General features: G+C 41.1%; 1 protein-coding gene across 4 annotated transcripts in view; it reads right to left on the bottom strand.

Annotated features, from left to right (window-relative positions):
* Window positions 1-10,054, bottom strand: part of EPHA6 (EPH receptor A6) — a 945,921-nt gene extending 935,867 nt beyond the window's left edge. For all 4 annotated transcript variants that reach the window (XM_070406043.1, XM_070406044.1, XM_070406045.1 and 1 more), the window contains exon 1: window positions 9,673-10,054. In XM_070406043.1, the coding sequence (XP_070262144.1) occupies window positions 9,673-10,054 (382 nt within the window). The remainder of the gene's footprint in view (window positions 1-9,672) is intronic.
* Window positions 10,055-13,048: the final 2,994 nt, after the last annotated feature.

Raw genomic sequence — 13,048 nt, 5'->3', positions numbered from 1 at the left:
TGCCATTTGCAACAACATGGATGAACCTTGAGAATATCATGCTAAGCAAAGTAAGTCAGACAGAAAAATCTAAGGACCATATTATTTTACTCATATGTGGGATATAAAACTGAAAGCAACACATGAACAAACACTAAAAAAGAAACAAAAAAACTAATAGATACAGACAGCAGTATTGTGGTTACCAGAGGGAAGGGGTGTGGGGAATAGTAAAGTATAAAGGGGTCAAATATATGGTGATGGAAATTGATTTGACTTCTCATGGTGGGCACACAATGCAATATACAGGTCATTTATCAGAGAAATGTACACTTTAAACCTAAGTATGTAATCCTTTCAACCAATCTCACCTCAATAAATTTAAAGGGAAAAATAACTCTAGAAAAAAGTAAGCATGACTTTAACATCTAAAGTTATGAAATGACATACGAGAAAAAGCAATGAGTTTTCAATCATATCCACCAAGTACAGGTCATGAAACGGGCCAATGACCAGAGAACACAACAATATCCTAGGAAAGTAGCTGAATATATCTTTCAGGACATGCACTGAAAATACACACTTTCATCACAATTCTCACTCCAAAGATCAATTAAAATGTACATTTGCCAGTATTTGAAACTGGAAACTTGCACTTTAATTGCTGATTTTAATGATTAACACACATTAAATAAAGCAGAATAAGCCATTCTAATGTTCTTTAAACAAAAGCTCACTCCACATGTCAGTCCACAGATTGCCATTGCATATGTGAAACATTTATTTTCTACACATGAATGTTTTTAAAATGCGTATTTATGCTTTATATTCATGTAATTAAATGGAATGTATAACTGTCTACAAAATTAACATTAGAAAATTAAATCTTACATAATAAGAGACAAACACGTAAATTGACCACCTCTCCGCTATGCTCATCAGCCAATCAGGAGAGTATGCAAATTAACCCAACAAAGATGGCAGTTAATTTGCATACATAGGTGCCCAGCGGCCTGGGTCCCAGGAACATCATCGGCACCCAGGTCATTCCGAGGTAGGCCCCGTGTGGGCCCTGAGCAGCGTAGGAAGGGCCTGAGCCAGGGGGCTCCTGGGCAGGGGCAGAGCCAGCCATCGGAGCTGCGGGGGGTCCCTGCCTAGGCCTAAAGCCTCAGCCAGAGGCGTTAGGCCTGGGCGGGGAACGAGCCAGCGATTGGGGGGAGACGGGAGTCCCCTGCCCAGGCCTGACACCTGGGCCAAGGGCATCAGGACTGGGCAGGGGGGCGGAGATGGTGATCGGAAGGTGATGGGAGTTGACGCCTCTGGCCGAGGCATCAGGCCTGGGTGGGGGCGGAGCCAGTGATTGGAGGGAGATGGGGGTCCCCTGCCCAGGCCTGACGCCTGGGCCAGAGGCGTCAGGTCTAGGCGGGGGGCAGAGCCGGCTATTGGTGTGACCTACAGAGGAAACACCTTTTCTGACTGCTCATTGGCTAAGCTCCCTGTATGCCACTGGTAATATTCTTTGTAACTTGGGTAATAAGAATCCAAAAAGGTGATCTAGGGTTTTTCACCACACTCCTGGAGAAAAATACGAAGGTCCGCTGCTGGAGGGCTAAGAAATGTCATATCCTATCCTAGCTGGTTTTGCTCAGTGGATAATGCCTCAGCCTGCTGATGGCAGGGTCTGAGTTCAATTCTGACCAAGGGCATGTACCTAGGTTGCAGGCTCCTCCCTGGCCGAGGCCCAGGTCAGGGCTCATGCAGGAGGCAACCAATCAAAGTGTTCCTCTCACTTTGATGTTTCTGTTTTTCCCTTTCTCTTCCACATTCTCTAAAAATCAATGGAAACATATCCTCAGGGAAGGATAAAAAAAAGAAAGAAAGAAATGTCATATCCTATGAAAGACACATCTTGAAAATGCCTAAAGAAAGTTGTCATTTTTTCATGGTGAAGGGACTGGAGTCTGTGTTGATGAAAAACTTGGTGGCTGCGGTGACTGGCAGTGGCTGCAGCAGCAGGTGATGGGACTGGCACCTTCCCCTGATCAGCCTGGTCACCTCCTACAAAGGGAGGCCAGACTGCGGCTTTGGCCCGCTCCCCAAGGGGATCAGGGAGCGGGCCTAAGCCGTCACTAGGACATCCCCTGAGGGCTCCCAGTATGTGAGAGGGGGCAGGTGGGCTGAGGGACCCTGCCCCCCAGTGCACAAATTTTGTGCACTGGGTCCCTAGTTTTATAAATAAAACATAAAAAGATTGACGGTTTCTTTACTCCTTTCTCCCACATAATCTAACTTATTATACAATTGTTCATCTTATAAAAAGTCAAGTAATTAAAAAGTAAACATCAGTCACTCAACGATATATAACATCAACAGAGCAGGCTGGGTTTCTAAAGAACAAAGATCATGTGATAATCATCACTACAGCTTAAGAACCTAGCGAACACAAGGAAGATGCTTAATATGTGATTATTAGAGGTCTGATGCATGAAATTCATGCACTGGGTGGGGGGAGTCCCTCAGCCTGGCCTGCGCCTTCTTGTAGTCCAGGTATGTCCTCCTGCCGGCATGGGGCCTAAGGCAGCAGACAGACATCCCTCTCGCAGTCCAGGACCCCTCACTCCTTACTGCCCGCCTGCAGCGGAGGTGGGAGAGGCTCCCACCACCACCGCTGTGCTTGCCAGCCATGAGCCTGGCTTCTGGGTGAGCGGCGCTCCCCCTGTGGGAGCACACTGACAACCAGGGGGAAGCTCCTGCATTGAGCATTTGCCCCCTGGTGGTCAGTATGCATCATAGCAACCGGTTGTTCTGCAGTTAGGTAAATTTGCATATTAGGGTTTTCTTATATAGGATTGAGGGACTTATTTTAATTCTGAGATAAAATATAATGAAATGATATATATTACTTTCAAATAAATGGTACATAAATACTTTATATTATAAGGGCTGATCACCAGTACTGTTATATATTATCATATTTAACAAATGTGTTAAGTTTTTCTCATTGATTCTGGCATGAGCTTGGAAATCCTTCACTGGATCATATATTTTGGGAAGGAAAGTTCTCCTTGATCCCTTACATATCGTTAGCACACTTTCTATCAAATAGTAGGCCTTCAATAAATACTGTTAAAAGAATGAATGGTTTCATTCAGTTTTAGAATATTCATTATTGATAACTAAAACTGTATATAACAAGTCATAATGTTTATCAAAGGAAATAACTATAAAAGTAGTATTTTCCAGAACTTTCTAAGCACTAAACTGTAAGATTTTTTTCTATGCTTGACTATAGATTTAAGAATATTTGAAATGTTTAAATGAAGCATCTCCACAGTATGAATTTTCTAAATACACACTAAGTATATATGACTGTTAAGTTAGGACTTTATGCTTCTATGTATTTAATAATTGCATTCCTATATTACTATTACAGGCGACCCAAAGTAATAGATAATTAACTGGTTAGGGAAATTTTTAAAATTATATGTAATTTACTGTTATTTAGTGGAAAACCTAATGATTTCTTCCGTTTTCCTTGTTACCAAAACTATAATATATCCCATAATCTCATTTCTGGGTCTCTTACATGCTTTCTGAACCTTTATTTGTTTCTCTTCATTGAAACAAATGCAGAGAGAAAAGATTAATGGAAACTATCTAAAAACACACCTATTTTATATATAGTATTACCTAGATTTATTTGTTTTTAATAACACTAATCTGACCATAATAGAAATGAATAAAACTGGTGCATGAGGCAAATTTCCAAATATTGCTCCTAGTTAGCTAAAAACTAGACTCTGTTGGATTACATTGCTTTGTGAAGATGTACCCACCCACTTGTATCATTATCCATTTTGAAAAAACTCTTATATGGAAAGTTATCAAGTCAGAAATGATTAAAATATTGCATTTTTAATCTAATGAGTATACATTATGTACAACAGTTTGAAATAGCAAAACTGTACTATGAAGATTATATTTTAAGTCACAGTCTGAGCTGAATAAAGTGGAAAATGGAAAACTCATCCCATCATTCCTATGCCCTATCTATTACCAATAATCATATAGTAAGGTAATTTTTATGGGGAACAATGGTAACTTTATTTTGGCCTCATAAGAAAAAATGACTTAAATGTTGAATATCTACATTTGTTTCTTTGTAAGGATAATACGGTTTCATAAATTATGCCTCCAAAATATATCTTAAAGCCATCTTCTCTACATCTCCACTAATCAAGGCCCAGCCACCATAACCTCACTCCTGGACAATCTCAACAGACTCCTAATTCTACTCTTGCCATCTTCCAATCTCTTTGCTTACCAACCATAATGCTCTTAAAATGAAAATTGCTTAAAATATCTCAAAAGCCTCTCTTTTTACCTAGAATAATATTAAAACACAACTCCATACCATGGTTTCTTTCCTTCTCTGTGGGATCTGGTTAACTACCTTTCACAACTGATATGTTTCTCTCTTCCTTCCTCAGCAAGGTCCGGTCACACTGGACTAGAGTCCTTCAAATATATCAAGCTCAATTCCCTTCAAGGTCACTATCCAGGCAGTTCCCTCTACCTGGATGGAATACACTTCTTCCCACTTTGTACAATTAGCTCTTTCTCTTCCCTAAGAATGTGGCTTAAATGTCACTTCTCCAGATCTTTCCAACCATCATATTTAAAACATAAGATTTCTCCTGTTATTCTCTACTTCAAAGCCATTGTTGTTTCCTCCATAGAATATCTAAGAACTTTTTTCATTTTATTTTACCTAACTTTTTTTATCAGTATTCCTTACTAGAAATAAATACCATGAGTGCATGGACAATGTTTGCCTTACTTATCCTTTTTCCTCCATCATCCAGATATTAAATTCTAGAAAACAATACTTAATAAAATAAGGCAAATGTAGAAGTAATATATAATTCCCCTTTTTAAAGAAATAATGTTGGTTTAATGAAATTGCAATTTGATCAGAATCCTGACATAATCATATGTTGCACACTTTAAATAATATAATTTTTATTAAATACTGTAGATTAGTATAAACATCTCTGTAAACTGATAAAGCACACTGTATAAACTCAGTCCATTTTGATCACTTAACTATATGTATTGATCTCCACTGTATTTAAAATCTCAAAAAAATGTTGAGACAAGAATACAATGAAAAACGCCTATTACTACAGGGGTTTGGTAGATGTACGGTGTGAAACAGTATCTATTCTTGGGACAAATGGAGTATATAGTTAGTAGTACTCAGTGTGTGAAGAGAGAAAGAGAAAGAATAAGAGCATGATTGAGATATGATGCCTGCGTTAGGGAAAGAGGATTGGTAGAAGGAAATACAAGAAATTTATGATTCCTTTTGTACTTTTGTAGTTTATACTTGCAATGATTATTGAAGAAATAAACATTTTTCTTAATGTTTAACTTTTTTAACATGTATGTAACACAAAGTTCTTTATAGATGAAGTTTGAAAATATAAAAACAGTAAAATATGTAATTTAAACATTAATTTTGTTTTGTACCATTAAATATACATTTTTCCTCCTAGGAAAATCCAAATAAATATGTTCTACTGAGGTTACTTCTAGCTTGAAGAAGAGATCCTTAAAGAGCATTGTATAATTTTTTTGCAAGAAAAAGATTTTAGATTTAGTCTTATCCCCAACCCAGAGGAAATAACACTTAGATGATCAATGCATATTAATGGCATTTTCTCTTTCTACTTCAAATACTAATCATAACAACTAATTACACAATTAATTATTTCAATTTGTAAATGTATAACAAAATTACATTCCAAGTTGTTTTTAACCACATGAAGGCATGTGATTAAAATCTCCTGTACCTTTACAGCTATGAAGTTTATTCCTGTAAGTGAATTTTATAAGTGAAATTCTTTTAGAAATATTCTTTGTAAATCATGTAGTTTTCCTTACTTAACAAATTTTTAATGTTTTCAGTAAAGGTCACTCTTGAACTTTCTAAAAAAATTTCAACTCCTTCCTTCTATTACTATAAGAACAATATTTAGTTTTATAATTTGTGAACAATACTTATGACAGTTAGCTAATTTTAGGCTACAATTTTTTATTAAGCAGGCATTTTTCTGCTTAGGCATGTTCACCTGTATTTATATACAACTTAGTGAATTTTACACTCAATTCATCCAAAGTAATAAATTCAATGAAACTAACAAATCAGACTACTGTTTTGCTTGTTTCATTTGGCACTTAATTTCCCAGAAGGAAAAATGATAAATTCACACAATCTTGGTAGTAAAAGAAGCTCACTAGATTCTTATATCCAAACCATATTTTGATTTAATGAATTACTTGAGTATCTGACTGATGATGAGCCACACCCTGGGAGATGCATCAACTCTTTCAGGCTACACAGTACTATTTGCTAAAGTAGAGTAATCTTTGAATAAATGGACCCCTGGTGGCTACTAAGCACTTTAATTGATATACATGGTTACTTACGTATGAAACAAAACTGTATTTTATATTCATCTAAGCGTTAGTACAGAGATAAAAGTTTATATATATTGAGAAGACAAAATGTGTTATTTTAAAATAAAATTGCCAACACCTAATAAACACTGAGGTCTTAAATACAGGGAAAATTATTAGAGTAAGAGAAATATGAACACAAATCATGTTTTCACTTACTAAACAGATGAGTGATCTAGGAAGCAACTCTACTTTCTGATCAATTCAAGGAGGTTGGGTAATAGGAAGACAGAGTCAAATTGATTTATTTCATCTTTATAGTGCACAGCTTCACAGCCAGTTAAAAGACAAGAGAAAAGATTGCTTCCTATAGTCAAGTTACTCTTAGCACCATGTTAAGCACCATGTTAAAAATGAGGTAGTTCACTTTTTTGTCATTATCATTATTTTACCCAGTCTAAGTATGGAAAACTAGGAGGGGGGGAAGAAGGTGAATCCATTCATTTTAATCATGAAGAATTTTATATAATTTGGTAAAAATAGGTAAGTAATATTTTAAAAAAACTTACTTCGTTAACATCCTTAAGTAAACGGCCAAGTAACATAAAAATAAAATTCTACGCTTCATAAAGTAACAAATTTTAAAAATAAAACATGAATTCCATTAGCTCTTAAAATGAAAAGTTACTAGGAAAATAACACATTTTCTTGAAATTAACTATTAATCATATTACTGCTATTTATTAGGTATATTACATATCTAATTTATATTTCAAATTAATCTTTCTATATTTTATACATATTATGATTCTGCAATACCCCATGTTTTCAAGGTTCAAAAATTGGAAAGTTGTACTTTGATTCATGTTATCTATGAAACTACAAATTAAAAAAATATGCCCAAAATGTCCACAAGAATAAAATTTTGAAGTTTGAAATTTTATTAACTATTAGTGTGATCAATTCCGTATTTGAAAGTTATTTAAAGGTATTATAAGGCATAATTTCTAATCACTGTGAATTAGGTTGTAAAAAGCATTTTATAAGTAACCATTTATGCCTGATGAAAAAATCTAAGCACACTTTCTCCTGAGTCTTCTTTCGAAGACTCTAAATTTTACCCAACTTGGCCTTAAGCTACTATTTTACCCAAATGTAACCTTATGCATAGCCTGTTTTTAGCACATGAACAGAAATTCAAATTAAGAGTTTCACTAAACTATCTTTAATGATCCTATTTAATAGATAGGTAAACTGAGTAATATTCATTCACTATCATTAAGTTAAGCTAATTGATAAAAAAACACCCATAAGTTATACATACTTGGTAAATATTGTAGGTAAAATGTCTTTTAAACGTATATGAAAGTCATCAAAATAGATATAAAAAAATTACTGCAAGAGGTTGACAAGTAACTCTTCTATGCCCTTAACATGAATATCTGAAAGGTTATACTTTAATACTTGACATATTTTGGTAGAATGGCACATTAGTCATTTGTAGATTCAGAGTGTGTTTTACTAGTATTTTGTATCCTTGAGGCTTAGGGTGGTCACTGATGTCTCTTAGGCACTTAATGAATAAACACATGTTGACTGAGGGAAACTACTGCATGGAAATAACTTTTAAATACTTCTAATAAACTTGACTCTCAAAGTATATATCTTTTAGTAGCCCTAGATACTAACATAGGGTATTATATTTAAAAATTATTTTTCTTTCCTTAAAATGTCAAAAGACCAAGTAAATAATTGTTATTTTTAACAATCTATTTTCACACAGGTTGATTCAGTTAACTACCCCTTTGATATTTAATGCCAATACCCGTTAAAAACAATTGAGGGATATATGTGAAGAATAGGAGAATATGGAACTATAGGGGGCACTTAGGTGATACATCTTCCAAGACATGACGGTGGTGTATGGTTTCCAAATTTACGCAGGCACTTGCGATTGCAATCTGGCAGGTAAAAAAACAAACACACATTGCAAAAATAGAAATGTTAAGGCAAACATGCCAAAAATACAAATTGTATAAATGAAAACAATTGAATATTGATTCTGAATATTCCTAAATAAAAGTAAATGGTCATATATGTTTATGGCAAAAAGAAAGCTGTTATTTTACTTGCCTTCTCTCTTAACCTTCTCACCCTCACAAAAATGTGCACACTCTATGTCATCTGAGCTCCATTTTTATATCTGCAGATTATTCCAAGGCCTTATATGTTAAATAATAACTATAATTGAAATTTTATAACTGAAGTCTTTAGACAAGTGTGACATAACAGGTGACATATTGGTGGTCATCACATTGCCAATGAGAGCATCCAGCCAGGTACATGCTGGAAAACTTTTACGGTTGTTCGCTGCTTAGTCTAAGAGGATTTAGATTATGCAGGTGATATTTTTATAGATCTTTAAAAATCATAGCAGATCCAAGATATGTCTATTAAGAATAGTTTGAACAGAAGAAAAGAAATAATCAAAAATTCTAATTACCTCTCATTCTGTAAACCTGACTTTCACTTTTCACGCACTATTCACACCTTTATTTTACCACTTTACCTACTAAAACAGTCTTCCTCCAAAAAAAAAAAATCTACCAGAGACTGGATTTTAGAAATAGGATATTCACAACTTGGATATTCACACTTAACGCTTCTCTCCCTCTACTACCCGCTTTGCGCACAAGAAAAAAGAAACCACAAACACAGTGACCTAGGAATGGTTTCAAACAAGTCCACTACGCTCGGTCTGGATGGGACTAGAGGGCCGGCTGCGGAGAGGCGAGGGCAGCAGAGTGACCCGGGGCAAAAGCAAGTATCTGGTCCTAGGGCAGAGCGAAAGTAATTTGCTTTCCTGAAGGCATGTGAGACCCTACACTTCACCCAGCTCAGGGCGACCGGCCACCAAGAGCCAGAAGTCTCCGTTAAGCGCGTGCCAGGAAGACTGGCCTCCTGTGGAGCGGTCCTCGGCGGCTGCTGCTGAGTGAGGCTCACGCATCCCCATAAGGACAAGTGGAAGCAGCAGGGACCGAAGTCGGGCAGGTCGCGGTCCCAGGCCATGTGGACAGGGCGCTCTGGTGAGAGCACATCCTGGACCCCTCTGGGAGCGAGCCTGGGGAAACTATACCGGGACGAAGTTACCTGCAGGAGGCGACCAGTGCACCGGTGCTCAGAGCACCCACCTCCTCCGGCCCCTCCCGCTTCTCCGCCCCCGTCCCTTACCTTGGTTGTTGGAGACGTGGCTGCAGTCTCCCGGCCAAACTGTCAGCAGAGGCAAGAAGAAACCTAATTGCCAAAGAAATTCTCGGACTTCGCAGCCCCCCATGGCTCTCCCAGGCTCTCCTCTCCTCCCCCTGAAAGAGAAGTGGCAGCCGCGCAGCCAGGTGTTCCGTGTAGGGTAGGGCACCTGGTCCACGTCTTCCTCCTCCTCCTCTTCCTCCTCCACCCTGCCCGCAGGGGGTGTCCCGGGGCGCCCCCCGCGCGAGGCCCCGAGCGCAGGGCGCGAAGGTCCAGGCTGTCCAGGTGCCGGCGCCGCTGCTCCGGGGGAGGACGCTGCCTGCGGCGCCAGGGAGCTCCCGGCGGCGGTGGGCGAGCGGAATTGCATCCACCACCGCGTCCCGCTCGCGCGAGGACTATTCACTTGGGCCTGGGAGAGCGCGCGCGCAGGAGCGAGCTCGGGCTGTGGTTTGGGGGAGGGAAGCGAGGGGCGGGGGAGGGCGCCTCCGGGCGGGGAAGGGGGAGGGACGACCAGGTGCGGCGGCCCGAGCCTCTCCGGACTCGAGTGGGCACTTGCGGAGCCCCAGGCGGGGGAGGCGCCGACGGCGCAGGGGCCGCGGGAACTTTCCTCCGGCCTGTGCGGGGAGAGCGGCGCGAATGGCGTGGGGCCGCGAGTGGTCCGAGGCGGCTCCGAACTGCGCCTCAGCCCCTCGCTGGGGTGGCGACGGCAGCCGCGGGCACTTCCAATTCGGCCGCGTCTGCGGTACTCCTCGGCCGGGGCAGCCGCTTCCCCGGCGTGGCTGAGGCCGCACTTAGTCCCCCAAGCACTTTGCTCCCCATTTCGCGGCCTCGGCGCCCAGCGTTTTAGGCTCGTCGGCCCCGGACACCGCTCCCCAGACTTCACGTCTCCGCCGCTGGAGGGGGAGTGCTGTGGGCAGGCGCTCTCGGTCCGGGGCGAGCCCGGTGGTGGCGGACGAGCCGGACCGCTCCCCCGCGCGCCTCGTCCAAACTTGCCCACCAGAGCGAGCGCCTCAGCCGTGGGGCCTCCTCCGCGGCTGGAGTCCGGGGAAAGCAGCGGAAGGGAGCCGGCAGCAGAGAGTCGCACCGGCTGGACGTGGCCGGGTGCCTGGCCCGGCTTCACCGAGGTCTTCGCGTCGCCTGTGGTGGCCACTTCGCGCTGGAGGTCAAGATCATTGGAGCATTGTCGCCGCCGCGGGCGCTGGGATGCTAGTGCCCGGGGCGCCCGCGGCGTGGCAGCGTCGGATCGCGCGCCCCGAGGAGCGCAGGGCTGAGCGGCGCGTGGCCACGTCCCCGGCGGCGCCGAGAGCGTGGAGAGCGTGGCGGATGGACCGCTCCGGCGCGTGAGCTGCCCTCTCGCGGTCCCGCTCCCTCGCCGCGCTCACAGGGTTCGGTCAGGAGCCGCGCACTGGCTGTTGCGGGGACACGCGCGGCCCTCGTGCCAGGGCCGGGCAGCACGCAGGGCCGACAGCGAGGGGCGCTCGGGCGTCCGTGGCCCTCGCGCTCTCGCCCCGGAGCGGCGGGCACAGAGGGCAGGGCCGAGCCCGGAGCGCGGCGGAGCTCCGCCAGCTCGGCGCTCTGCCGGCCCAGCCGCCGCGGCTCGGGTGCTGCCGGTTCGGCGCTAGAGGGGGTTCGTCGCCAACAAAAATGCCTCCGCTGCTCGCTGGTGGAGATCGCTCTCGCACGATGCACCCCTGGACAGGAGGAATGCTCTCAGGCTAAACATCAGGCGTGAAGGAGCCTGTATTGCCAGTGCGGGGAATTCTCTAATGCTGCATTCGCTGTTATTATCATCCTAATTTTCTTTCTTGAAGGGACTTAGGCCCTCTTCAAAGCTCATAAGAATGTTTTGGGGAAAAAAAATGTGTATGGCAAGGAGAAAAATGAACCGAGGAGAGAAAGTAGCGGTATTACAAAGGGTAGAGGGACTATTGAAAGTGGGCAGAGGGCTCCGGAGGGAAACGGCAAAGTGGCAGGAGTTGGGGGAGTGGTAGATGGAGTCAGGAGTCAACCTTCTGGAAAAGAAGGGACCCTCCCCTTCAATGTTTTTCAGCCTTGGGTGTTTGTGTCCCCTACTGCAATTGAAGAGGTTTCAGGTATTGCATTACAGTCAATTGGAGGTAAAGATGTGCAAAAGATGCACTATGTCTAATTCAGCTGCGTGGAGAGAAATGTGAAATGCAAGTGATTCTGAGAATGTGAGGAAGGTTTCTGATTGGTGACTGTACTTTCTCATTAGGAATGCAAATACTCCTCTCTAAAACTGTCCACGCTAATTTAAATGTATGCAAATCACTTCTGAAAAGATAACCAAGTATGGGATTTATAGATTGGTACTTAAACAGGTAAAATCTGACTTTGTGTCTGATTTTACCACACTTACTGATATTGACTGACCACATGGGCATTTGCAAACTGAATTTATAATTAATTAAAATTTAAGGGCTATAATATAAATCGTTATGTCTAAATAAATATTCTTATAAGTTTAATGACTCATTATACTGATGTTTTAATTCAAAATACTTTTTATGTACTTTACTGTCAAAGAATATATTCCATCACATTTTTATAATTAAATTTGAAAATTTAAATGTTTACTTACAGTGAAGTCTTATAGACTTAAGTAAACAAGTCACTAAGAGAAAAATTCTGTCCAAAGAAGTCTTTCCTTATAAATGCTTAAAATATACTGTATGCTGTTAAACTAAAGGAACATATAATATTATTTTCGTAGAAACATAAACCATGTTAATCTATTTCTAAACTTCTGGTTTTTAAATTACCTAGACTTGCAAGGAGGTTTTTTTAAATGGAAATAATCCCTAGAGTACAAATATTTAATATCAAAATGTCAAATTCTGATACTTTGCTTGATTATAACATTTTAGAGAATATAACATAAACAAAACACCAAGAAGCTTCTTGTAAAATTAAGCTATAAGGGAATGGTTGTAATAGATGGACAGAGAGGGAGGAAGGAATGAAGGAAGGGAGGAAGGGAGGAAGGGAGGGAGGGAGGGAAGAAAAAGATTTATAAAAGCTAAAGTTAATTTCTAGGAATCACAATTACAAATCATGGTACAATATGTGAAACTTAAACTATTATTTACTTCAGAGTAACAAAAACAGCTTGATTAAACTGGATTTCTATCCTCACCCCTACCTACAATTCACCTAAATTCACAATGTTTGTTTGTTTAAATAAATCAGAGCCCATTATGGTATAATATACTACTTTTACCTGGCCAAATAATTGATTGTCACATTCTGGTTTGGATTGACAAACCAGAAAAAAATAGTTACAACATTTTTCTCAATATTAAGATAAACACACTTAATATGTTACAGCAGTTCTCAACCT

The sequence above is a fragment of the Myotis yumanensis genome, unplaced genomic scaffold (genome assembly GCF_028538775.1).
Source record: "Myotis yumanensis isolate MYYU_CA2020_CCGP unplaced genomic scaffold, mMyoYum1.0.hap1 SCAF_2, whole genome shotgun sequence".
NCBI lineage: Eukaryota > Metazoa > Chordata > Mammalia > Chiroptera > Vespertilionidae > Myotis > Myotis yumanensis.
This window is presented reverse-complemented; position numbering and strand designations above follow the sequence as displayed.